Raw genomic sequence first — 13,359 nt, forward strand, 5'->3', positions numbered from 1 at the left:
ACCGAAAGGTTCAGGCAAATGTTTTTTTAAAATAAAAAACATTTCTACACTATCACCCACGTGGAACAGATCCTTCTCATTCCACCTGTACCCTTCACATCTCCTGCGACACTTCCGAATAAATATATGGTTCCCACATCACACTGAAACCTCAATTAACTCAATGGATGATGGGATTGGGGCAGAGCCTTCAGGACCCCCATTCCTTGATAATAGGAGGAAAAGCACAGGGTAACCTTTCCGGGTCAGATTGCGGCATTGTGTGGCAGAGTGCTGCTGAAGTGTCATCCACCAGACGGCAGTCTCCTTTAGTTAACCAGAGGTGATCCCTTCGGGTGGGTGCCTGGAAAGTCCTATCCCAAAGAGAGGATGATCACCTGTCTCTGTTATCATCTGAGCTCAAGTGTTTGAACATCGGTAATGCAGCTCTCTCTCTCTCTCTGAGGTTTAGATTTGCTATCTGGTATTACATTTGCTACTCTCCAATCCTCTGGTACCTGTTCTGATTCCCGTGAATTCTTGAAAATATCCATTAACATTTCGCTAACCTGCTCAGCCACCTCCATCAATACGCTCGGGTGCATATTATCTGGACCCGGAGCCTCATCTACTCTTGGATTATCCAGCTGTTCCTTTACTTCCTTCACTCCAACCTGGATCTTCTGTAAAAGCCCTTCCTCACCTCCTTGATAAATACTCTCAGCTATTGGCAATTCTCCTGACTGTTCTTGTGTAAAAGTTGAAGAAAAATGCCTGTTTAATAAGTCTACTATCTCATTTTCATCATGAACCACTCTCCCAATGCTATTCCTCAATGGGCCCACACTGATCCGAACCTGTTCTTTTCCCCTGATATATTTAAAGAAAGCCTTGCTATTATGTTTAATATTGTTAGCCATGTCCTTCTCATACTCTCTTTTGGCTTGCCGAGTTATTTTCTTAACTTGCCTCTGTTTACTCCGATAATGATATAAATCTGACTCCAGTCCTGTTCTTTTAAACCTAATAAATGCCTTCTGCTTCTCCTTAACAGCGTTCCCTATCTCACTGCTCAACCACCCTGGTCTCTTCCTACTTCTAGTTTTACACCTCATTGGAATGTACTTACTCTGCACTCCACACATTTGGTCCTTAAAGGTTTCCCATTTCTCTGATGCTGATTCTCCTGTTGTGAGAATCTCCCAATCTACATCATCCAGTTCTCTCCTCATATCCTCAAAGTTTGCCTTCCTGAAATCTAATCGCCTTACCCGACCATCCTGAACTTTAACCCTTAACAGAATCTTTGCACACACAAAGTTATGGTCACTTGTTCCTTAATGCTACCCTACCTCCACCTCTACCATATTGGGATCATAACTTAAAAGGAGGTCAAACACTGCACTCTCCCTAATGGGCTAATCTACAAACTGGGATAAAAAACAATCCTGGACTAAAACGAGGAAATCCTCATCTGCTCTGCCCTTTCCCTGTTCCTGGACCCAATCTATCCCTGGCAAGTTAAAATACCCCATAATCAATACTCTTCCCTTACCACATGCCCTTTTGAATTCTTCATGTATTCCTCCTTCCTCCTCTTCCTTCACACCTGGAGCCTTATAAAAGCATCCTACCAGTATCTTACTGTTTTTACAATCTCTAATCTCTACACATACAGAATCCTCAGCACTTATTCCTTCCTTAATGTCACCCCTTCCTCTTGATACAATGTTGTCCTTCACCCAGATTGCTACTCCTCCTTCTCTTCTCTCCTTCCTATCACACCGATACACCTTGTAGCCTTCTAATCCTGTCCTCCAGTTACTCTCCTCCTTAAACCATGTCTCACTTACTGCAACTATATCGTACTCCTCACAATCCACTTTGGCTTCAAGCTCTTTCATCTTAATATTTAAACTTCTGGCATTGGTAAGGAATATATTTAACTTTTCCCGTCCTGAAATTCTGTTTTCTTGCCTGGCCTTACTCATCACGATTACATCATCCGCTCCTTCCTCAATACCTTCTCCACCCTCCACTGACCGAAAAAAAGCCTGAATTCCTTCAATTCCCACTACAAACCTTGCTGCTCCCTTCCTATTTAACATACAGCCATCATTCCAGAAACACTCCCTTTGTCCCTGAAATGATTCCCACTGCTTCTTAAATGTAAAACCTTCCTCCCAACACCATTCTTCCAGGCATTGTTTGTCATCTATTGCTCGGCTCATAATTTTTATATTGTTTCCGAATCTTGGGAGGATCCCAGAAAACATGACCTCACAACCCTTTGCTTTCAACTGCTTACCCAATATCCTGTTTCTATTTTTCAAAACCTCTGAGTAAACTTTCCCTACATCATTCACACCCAGGTGGACCACAACCAACCCGTTCCTGCCATGACCCGATACAATATCGGTAACCCTTCCTTCAATGTCTCTAACTCCAGCTCCTTCAAAACTACACAGAATTCTGTGTCTACAATCCTTCCTGCGGAATAAAGCATCAACATATTTAATTGTCTCATTTACCACAAAAGCTGTCTCCCATACCTCATGTCTACCAATTTCTATTTCAGTACCTCCACCACTGCCTGCACCCAGTGCACCTCCACCACTGCCTGCACTTGCTGCACCTCCACCACTGCCTGCACCCACTGCACCTCCACCACTGCCTGTACCTGCTGCACCTCCACCACTACATGCACCACTGCACCTCACCCACTGCCTGCACCAACTGCACCTCCACCACTGCCTGTACATGATGCACCTCCACCACTACATGCACCCACTGCACCTCACCCACTGCGCCTCCACCACTGCCTGCACCCACTGCACCTCCACCATTGCCTGCACCCACTGCACCTTCACCATTGCGTGCACCCAGTGCACCTCCACAACTGTCCGCACCCGCTGTACCTCCACCACGACCTGCACCCACTGCACCTCCACCACAGCCTGAAACCACTGCACCTCCACCAATGCCTGTACCTGCTACACCTCCACCACTACCTGTACCTGCTGCACTTCCACCACTACCTGCACACACTGCACCTCACCCACTGCACTTCCACCACTGCCTGCACCCATTGCACCTCCACAATAGCCTGCACCCACGGCACCTCCACCATAGCCTGCACCCACTGAACCTCCACCACTGCCTGCACCCACTGCACCTCCACAACAGCCTGCACATACTGCACCTCCACAACAGCCTGCACCTACTGCACCTCCACAACAGCCTGCACCTACTGCACCTCCACAATGGCCTGCACACACTGCACCTCCACCACTACCTGCACCCACTGTACCTCCACCACTGCCTGCACCCACTGCACCTCCACCACTGCCCACACACGCTGCAGCTCCACCACGGCCTGCACCCGCTGCACATACACCACTGCCTGCACCTCCACTACTGCCTGCACCTCCACTACTGCCTGCACCTCCACCACTGCACCATCACCACCACCTGCCCCTGCTGCATGCTACCTCCTCCTGCCCCCACTGCACCTCCACCACATCCTTCCCCTGCTGCACCTTCACCACTGCCTGCCCCTGCTGCACCGTCACCACTGCCTGCCTCTGCTGCACCATTACCACTGCCTGCCGCCGCTGCACCGTCACCACTTCCAATATAAACAGCAACCTCACTCCACAACCCTAACCAACTGTAATCTACAAATTTCTCACATTCTGCTACTTGCTACAAATTATTATCGATGCGTTCCTTCATCCTAGTAATAAACATCCTCAAGTCCGACAACAACAAGAACCCACTGCTTCCCCGATTGTTGACGTGGCCCACATTGAGCAACTATTACATTTTGTGAACTCCTCTTCCTTTATCCTTCGGTCTCTATATATAACCTTTTCTATCCCCATACTCCCAAGAACCCAACTGAATTAACGCTGAACTTAACAAGAGGCCTCCCCCTGCTTCTTTCAATAAACTATCTCAAATACCTTCCAAAACTGTAATGAACACTAAAAAAATAAGTACAGTTCCACAGGCCCTGACACAAATCACGATAACAAAATATGCCAAAAGCTTTAGAAGGACTGGAAGGAGGGCTCGCCACCCAACCATCCACATGCGCCAATCCCCAAACCGGAAGTCCAGAAGTGACGTCAAGCAAAGCATCTCAGCACATCAAAGCATCCTTTGCTCAGATAATTCTTGAGAGAGTTCGCCACCATCTGCTTGAGCACCAGTGCCCAGAGCAGTTGGCATTTACACCAAAGAGGTCAACGATTGACCCTATCCTTGCTTTTCGGGTCCTCACCGAATGCAGGCGAGAGTTTCGGCAGGGGCTGCTTGCAGCCTATGTTGATCTCTGAAAAGCGTTTGATCTCTGGAGGATTCTTGGTCTTCGTGGGGTGCCACCAAAACTGATCAATCTTATGTCTGAACTGTACTCTGGCACTGAGAGTGCTGTGAGATGTGGTGGTAACATTTTTTACTTATTTCCAGTTGGTACTGGAGTTCGTCAGGGGTGTGTACTGGCCCTCACACTTTTCAGCACTTGTATGGACTGGATTCTGGGGAGGATGCTGGAGAGATCAGGCTGTGGTGCATCATTTGGGAATGTCAAGATCTCTGACCTTGATTTCACAGACGATGCAGTCATCTTTGCGGAGACTCTGGATATGCTTTTGGGGGTCCTCGAGGTGTTGAATGAGGAGTCTGAGCTGCTGGGATTATGGGTTTCCTGGGTCAAAACTAAGATCCAGGCTTTCAATGACATCTTGGATGCTGCTATCTTGTCTGTGTCTGTTTGTGGTGAGGATGTGGAGGTCAAGAAGAGATTCACTTACCTTGGCAGTGACATTCATGTCTTTGCTGGCTATGAACCAGAGGTCAGTAGACGTCTTGGTCGGGCATGGGGAGTCATGGATTCACTGGATCATGGGGTGTGGCTCTGCCGGTACCTGTGCAGAAGGACGAAAGTCCGAGTCTTCAGGTCCTTGATGCTTCCAGTCTTGCTCTACAGATGTGAGACTTGGTCTCTAACCAGGGATCTGAGATGGAGACTTAATTCCTTTGGTACCAGGTCTCTTCGGAGAATCCTTGGCTATCGCTGGTCGGACTTTGTGTCCAACAAGCGGTTGCTGAGAGACTCAAATGAGATTTGTTACCTGCACAGTCCGTGAGTATCAGCTGTGGCTGTATGGGCATGTGGCTCGTTTTCCTGATGCTGATCCTGCTCACAAGATTCTCTCAGCGAATCAGCCACCCATGTGCCTCATGGTTGCAGCAGTTTTATCAGCATCTCAAGGAGATGGGGATGGGCCAGGCATCTGCCTGGGAGATGGCCAGATGGATCTCCCTGCAGTACCGGTAGAAAGTGGACACAGCGACGTGCTGCTCCGATGCATCTTTCTACAACTGACGTGACCCACCTGGAATGGATCCTTCTCATTCCACCTGTACTCTCCACATCTTCTGCGATGCTTTCAAATAAATATACGATTCCCACATCACACCAAAACATCATCTATGCCACAATTAAAGTTACCTGATGCACTCACTGGAGCCTAGCTTGCTCACCGACTCCTCGACGAGCTCACCTTCACTGACCAGCCAGTGGTTGTGTGGAGTAATTTAACCAGTTCTCAACTGGTACCAGTCTGATTCCTGCCACTGCAAGGTGTTTGTGGGCACCCGAGTGACAGAAATAGACAGTCACCAATAGCCATAATTGGCGTTATGTCAATATAAGGGACAATCCTGTGACATTACTCGAGGCCTACCTCTGCATTATCTGGTCGGAATAACAGTTGGAGGCATGGTCTGACCTTCATGGTCCAACCTCCTGATAAATGTCCTCAGTAACCAGTCAGATCATAAGGATGTGACTGAACTCAGAAAGTCGACCTTCTGCAAAATCCTGTCGGCGGACATGAAGACCTTACCTAACCGCGCTAACTTGTGAACCAGTTATGGGATTTTAACCAAACTTGGTAAAAGTATTTATTGCGTTGCAACGTCAAAGTGATTATATGTTGGCATTAAAGGTCAAAGGTGTAACGTCAGAGTCCTGATAGGTTTTTGGTACCATCATAACTTAAGAAGAGCTGAAGGGATCAAAGTCAAATGGTATATGTATGTATTATGATGTATACATAAACTGATTAGATTATGTGGTCAAGAGGTCAAAGGTCAGAGGTCCTGTTAGGTATAAATTATGACCTGTGAACCAGTGATGGAATTTTTGACCCAACTTGATACAAGTACACATTATGATGCAAAGATGAACTGATTAGATTTTGCCATCAAGAGGTCAAAAATCAGAGGTCATGTCAGGTAAAAATGTGATGCTTGAGAACATCTGAAATGATTTAAATCAAACTTGGTACAAGTATGTGTGATGATAATATAATTTTGGCAGAGGCATATGGGTCCACGAATGTCGTTCTAGTTTTTCTCATAATTCCGTTTCCTCCGAAAGGAGCGAGTTCTTCCGGTTCTCATGTGAACGCCAAACTTGTACCGCCATCTTTTAGCTCTTCTTCACTAAACTGTCGAGCATTAAAGGATCTCGGTGTCTCGTTTCATCTGAACTGCTTTATCGCAGCAATTTTCTTGAAGCTACTGTTCGTTATTATCCTCCATACCAGTTAGGCTTCCCGTAAGATTCCCGAGCCTACTTTTCAAACATTATTATATAGCGCACAAGTAAATGTCGCAATAGGGTGGTTTTAGTCAAAAAAGGCAAGTAGCAAAATTAGGAAATGCAGGTGGGAAAAGTCGTGCATTTTTATTAGCCGTGTTTGTAAGTAACAAGACAATAAAAGCATGAAAATAACATCCACATGTCATCACATGACTACTGCGATGTTGAGCGAGCAATGTTCATTTCACAAAGAAAAAGGCCTGCAAGCAAGACCTGGAAAAGCAGGCAATGAAGAACCATAAAACAAAAACCCTTTCTCATTATCTAATTCCAATAAGCCAAGATGTTTGGGCTGCCCATGCAGGTAAGATGGACTCGAAAAGCAGATCCCAAGATCCCAGTTTGGCATTCTTTATCAAGCCAAATCCTTCCTCCACACTCCTCTGCTACTTAGAGTGCACAATGTTTTTAATCTTTGATGCAATAAAGTACAATGGAACTCTTTCTAAGTGTCAAGGAGTTATTAACTTCTCATACTCTGAAGGTCATTGGAATCTACAGCCAAAACCTCAGTATGTGTGATGATCTGTTAATTTTACACACAGACAGGTTGGTTGCCTCTCAGTTTTCTATGGCTGATAAACCTACTCCACCATCTCTCCTTAGGCCCCATCTCTCCTACATCTGCATTTAGGGAGGGGTATGCAGGCAAAAATGGCATAGTTACCTCCACCACCAAAAGTGGATGAAGATTATGTTTTCAGTCACCTCTGTTTGTCTGTTTGGTCCTTGCGAAAATCGAAGATTTTTCAATTGTATTGGTTGGTCTTGTGTGTTATTACTTGGAGAAAACTTTTTTTCACCAAGTATGTTGGTCTGTGGTGTTTGTCTGTCTGTCTGCATCTGTTTGTCACACGAATTTTGGGCACAGTGTTCAAGCAATTGTTCTGAAAATTTTCGTGTATGTAGGTGACTGATCAATGACTGCAAAGCTTAATTTTGGTGATCTGGATCTGAGAATTTTTGAAGTTATCCTTCACCATTGAGAGAGAGAGAGAGAGAGCCAAAAACGATATAGATATAATATATATATATATATATATATATATATATATATATATATATATATATATATATATATATATATATATATATATATATATATATATATATATCACAATATCTCAAAAGGTTATGGACGGATTCTGAAAAAAAAAAAAACTTGGTGGACAGGTTGAGTGTGTGACGAGGACTAATTGATTCGATTTTGGTGAAAATCCGAATCTGGATACGGAACCGAGAATTTTTCAAGAGATTCTTCACCTTTGAGAAACGGGACCAACAACTATGGATAGCTTATCTCAAAAAGTTGTGGACAAGGTATGACAAAACTCGGTGGATGAGTTAGTTGACAAGAACAAGAAAATTCGATTTTGGTTAAGGTCTGGATTAAGATCTGACCTATCGGTGGGATACAGAATGTAAACTATTCAGCCTAGTGGAGGTATGAGCTCCACCGAGTGCCGTTCCGTTTTGCCGTCACTCTACGAGTGATTTTTCATTTTGTCTGTCTATCTGTCTGTTTGTTACTTGCAAAAATTGAAGATTTTTTCACAAGTATATTGGTTGGTTGCATGTGTTATCACTTGGCAAAAAAAAATTTCGCCAAATATGTTGGTCTGTAGCATTTGTCTGTGTTTGTATGTTTGTCACACGATTTTTGGCCACAGTTTTCAAGCAATCATTCTGAAAATTTTGTGTATGTTCATGACCAGCCAAGGACAGCAATGCTAAATTTTGGTGAAGATCAAATTCTGCATCCACATCTGAGAATTTTTAAAGTAATTCTTGACCATTGAGAGGTTGGGCCGAAAACGATATGTAGCACAATATCTCAAAAAGTCATGAATTGATTCGGACGTAACTTGGTGGGTGTGTGACAAGGAATAATTGATTCGATTTTGGTGAAGATCCTAATCTGGATGTGGATACGAGAATTTTTCAATTGATTCTTCGCCATTGAGAAATGGGACCAAAAACTATGTATAGCATATCTCAAGAAGTTGCAGACAAGTTATGATAAAACTAAGTGGATGAGTTGGTTAGTTGACAAGAATAAGCCAATTCGATTTTGGTTAAGGTCTGGATTCAGATCTGATTAATCGGTAGGATACAAAATGAAAACTGTTCAGCCTGGTGGAGGTATGCGTTCCACCGAGTGTCGTTCCTTTTCATCAAGTGTCACACAGTGATTTTTTTCATTTGTATGTTCCTCATCTACAGGTCACAACTTCAAACCAATCTTCACGAAACTTTACCACATGGTAGAGTTCGTCATAAGCAAGAAGTCTATTGTTTGAGGTCAAAAGGTCAAAATGTCAACATAGGTTGAATATCTAAAATTGTCAATTTTCATCCGATTGACTTGAAATTTGAAGAGGAGTTGTATATTTGGTCATTGAAATCAACCACCAAATATTTATTTTTGAGGTAAAATTTGTTTTCTGTATTTTGCAAGTATCGTTCAATGAATGACATCTTTCTTGTTTGTTTGTATGTCAATCACCTAGAGGTCACAATTTTAAACCGACCTTCATCAAACGACCACATTGTAGAGTTTGTCATAAGCAAGAAGTCTATTGTTTTTGAGGTCAAAATTTCAAAAGGTCAAAGGTCAACAAATCAGCCCATTTTCTAAAATTCTGAATTTTCATCCGATTGATTTGAAATTGCAAGAGGAGTTGCGTATTTGGTCATTTAATTCAACCACCTATTATTTTTGAGGTCAATATAGACCAAAAGGTCAACAGCGGCAAAAGGTCAACAACCAAGGTGAGATTTCTAAAATCTTCAATTTTCATCCGATTGACTTGAAATTTGAAGAGGATTTGCATATTTGGTCATTGAATTCAACCACCAATTATTTTTAAGGTCAAATCTGAAATGGCTTTTGCAAGTTTCGTGGTATGCATGACATCATTCTTGTTTGTTTGTCTGTTAGCAGGATATCTCAAACATTTGTGGATGGATTTTGACGAAATTTGGTGCACATGTTTGGTGTGTGACAAGGACGAATTGATTAGATTTTGATGAAGATCTGGATTCGAATCCAGACACTACAGTTTTTAAGTGACTAGTACGTGCCCGTAAAAAATAAATAAATAAATAAATAAATAAATATTCAAACCGCGAGCAACAAACAACAACCACACAGGCTGTTTCTTCGCTCTCACGTGCCCGTACGTGCGTGGCCCGGAAGTTCGAATATTATTCGCAGTTACAATTATTCACAATTTAGTTTTAATACCCAATTATTCAATTAGCGCCAACGTATTTTACCTTTTCACAATGTCGTGGCAAGGAAAAACAAAAAGAGAAGAGAAGAGAGAGAAAAAAATTTACTTCCTGGTTCGGAGCATACCAGCACTCTGATGTTACCGAAATTTATGCACCGTCTAATATGAAAACGATCATAACTTGGGGCATTGTGTTTATATATAAATGCGCATAAGAAATGGAGAAATTATTAGAATACACGAAGTCATCACTCTCCGGAAGCCCGTACGTTGTAACCCGTAATGGGGAACGCGGCTGTGCTTCCCTTCCCAATCGGCCACGCCCACGCAACGTGTCTTGTCATTGGTTGGTAAATAAATGGCCATAACTTGGGAAGCACTTGTCCGATTAATATAAAACCTTGAAAAGCCACATCCTCAGGTCCCCAGCAATATATCTGGCAAGTTTCAATTAGATCGGACCAGTGGTTGTCGAGAAACAGCGGTCACAGACACACACACACACACACACACACACACACACACACACACACACACACACACACACACACACACACACACACACACACACACACACACACACACACACACACACACACACACGCACACACACACACACACACACATTGCTGGAATTATAGATAGACTGTTGACCATTGAGAGAGTGGCCCATAAATGATACAAAGCACAATATCTCAAAAAGATAGGATGGATTCGGACTAAACTCGGTGGTAGGTTGGGTGTGTGACAAGGACGAACTGATTCAATTTTGGTGAAAATCCGAATCTGGATCTGGATACGAGAATTTTTTAAAGTGATTATTCACCATTGAGAGATGGGGCCAAAAACGATATGAAGCATGAAGTTTGAAAAGGTTATGGACGAGTTATGACAAAACTAGGTGAATGAGTTGGCGATTTGACAAGAACAAGCCGATTCAATTTTGGTTAAGGTCCAGATCCAGATTCCGCCTGTCAGTGGGATACAAAACATAAACTGTTCAGCCTGGTGGAGGTATGTGCTCTACCGAGTGCTGTTCGAGTTAGAAGTGTAGTTGTACTCTCACATACTTCCTGGCAGTTTAAATTAACTTCAGATTTACTATAGGTTACGCTATTGTGGTTTATATACTGCTGTAAGGATTGCCAGTAACTGAAATTATTACAGTTCTAACTAGAACAGAACTCATTATTGCGCATACCTCTGTCAAGTTTAACACTTTATGTTTTGTATCCCACTAAAAGGCCGGATCTGCATCCGGACCTAAACGAAAATCGAATTGGCTTGTTCTTGTCACCAAACAAACTTGTCCACCTGGTTTTGTCATAACTCGTCCACAACATTTTGAAAGAAAATATAATCATTTTGTCATTGTCACACACCCAACCCTTCCACAACGTTTTGAGATATGCTGTTCACAGACAGACAGAGATGAAAGCTTCACCTTCGCCCACCTTTGGTGGTGGAGGTAATATTCTGCAGAGAATAACTCCTTAAAACTAAAGTTAAAACCATAGTTGGTTAGAAGTTGTAATTACAGTTGTCTGCAATGAATAACTCTAGTAAATGGATTTTTGCTTGGGTATGGATGTACTAAATTAAGAAAATAAAAAAGCATTAATCGGAAAAAGAGAGGATGGTTGGGGAGTGTGGAAGGAGTGGGCAGAGAAGGGAAAATAACTTTGGGAGGAGATAGGAATGACTGGAGGGAGGGAAAAAGGAACGTATACGATTTGTGAGAAAAGGGTAGCAGGTCAAAAATTCCACCATTTTGTGTACATAATAAATAGATCACCCTGTAGTCATATTTGCTATCTCCAAACCAGAACATACTGGACATATCTGTTGACAAATCTACTCTTGTACAAACATCGCCAGGTTGAACATCCCAAGCTTCCCATTTCCTTTGCTCCCCCATGTTTCCCAACTTTTCCTCCATAAGCAATGGACAATTTTTACGACTCCGAACAACTGTTTATTTGTCAGTCTATTGCCCCACCAATTCCCTCACAATTTGTTTTCAGTATATTAACAATCCTTACTTTGTTGTTTCGTTCTTATACAATCGTCAGAATGTATATAGAAAACACAAACTTCTTTGAATGGAGAATGTAATTTTATGCTCCATAAATGCCAGCCCAAGATAGACTGCAGAAAAGATTGCAACAATCTGTGAGACCACTGACCTAAAGTATTCCTGTCCATAATTTCATCTCATGGTAACATCAAATCACATTGATGAAATATGATAATAATGGTTCCCACTTTGCTAACCACAGACAGCTGCTCTTGCATCTTTCAGCAACCCACCCCAACCCCCTTTTATTTTAATCTACAATAAAATAATGCTACTATTGTATTTTACATGATTCTGATGTAATGGATTAATCGCTTGACTTCAGCAATCAAATTCCAGTAATACACCATTTTCTGTTTGTATGAACAGCACTCTCTAACATGAGCAGAGAAAGAAAAGAGACATAAATGATTTATAGGCTTTAGACACATCAGTCACATCTGCCTTAAAACGACTCATCATCCCACTCATTGGGTAGAGTGGTATGCCCCAGGTACACATGTCCATCACATGAGCTTTGGGTTGGTTGAGATTAAGGATCTTAGGTATTTTCCCATCATGCCTTTGCAGTCGATGTGTGCGAACCACATTCTAAAGTGTCTTTTCCAGCATACTTTGGACTTTCATCACCTTCAAGGTTTGAATGACAACTGGTCTTTTCTGTGGGAGAAAAGGAAGGGGCAATGTGGAGAGTTTGAAATAAGTTTATTCGGATTTGTTCTCCGTAATTTCTCACACTTTCAATGTCCTTCCAGCTTGTATGTTATTCAATTTATCATTAAATTTCTGTCCCTGATATTTCTACAATGTCTAATAAGAGACAGACAGAAAATGACAAAAGCAGACATCAGTGCAATTTTGTATGAATTACCAGGTACAAATCGGCATTGTTTATGTGATTTAAACCTGGAATCATAAAATCATGAGACAAATGGTCAGAAAAAAACAACAAATTAATACAACACAAATCCGAAGAACAAAAAAGAATTCCATGCGATAATAATACATTCTCCAACTTTTAAACACATTTCTATAAGGACTAAAGAAACTTTGTCCCTAGAAATGACAAAGTTATATCGAACACACGAAAACACACACACACACACACACACACACACACACACACACACACACACACACACACACACACACACACACACACACACACACACACACACACACACACACACACACACACACACACACACACACACACACACACACAGTGTCTTTCTTGGGGCAACCACTATTCAAAGAAAGATGTAGGGATGGTTTCACAAGACCATTTCATGTGACCATCCCTACCTTGTTTACATACTTTTTGGAAGAACATTCCTATATCCTTTTCATTTTAAAAAAATGTTTGTATTCCTTGTTTCTTTACTTTTATA

At 42.3% G+C, this 13,359-nt stretch overlaps 1 protein-coding gene across 2 annotated transcripts in view; it reads right to left on the bottom strand.

Moving 5' to 3' along the window:
• Window positions 1-7,774: 7,774 nt before the first annotated feature.
• The window catches only part of LOC147016772 (SH2 domain-containing adapter protein D-like), a 77,320-nt gene continuing 71,735 nt past the window's right edge, over window positions 7,775-13,359 (bottom strand). For both annotated transcript variants that reach the window (XM_085845750.1, XM_085845749.1), the window contains exon 6: window positions 7,775-12,628. In XM_085845750.1, coding sequence (XP_085701876.1) covers window positions 12,525-12,628 — 104 coding nt within the window. In that variant the 3' untranslated portion in view covers window positions 7,775-12,524. The remainder of the gene's footprint in view (window positions 12,629-13,359) is intronic.

The sequence above is a fragment of the Eptatretus burgeri genome, chromosome 11 (assembly GCF_056783735.1).
Source record: "Eptatretus burgeri isolate ZD-2024b chromosome 11, Ebu_testis_v1, whole genome shotgun sequence".
NCBI classification, from domain to species: Eukaryota; Metazoa; Chordata; class Myxini; order Myxiniformes; family Myxinidae; genus Eptatretus; species Eptatretus burgeri.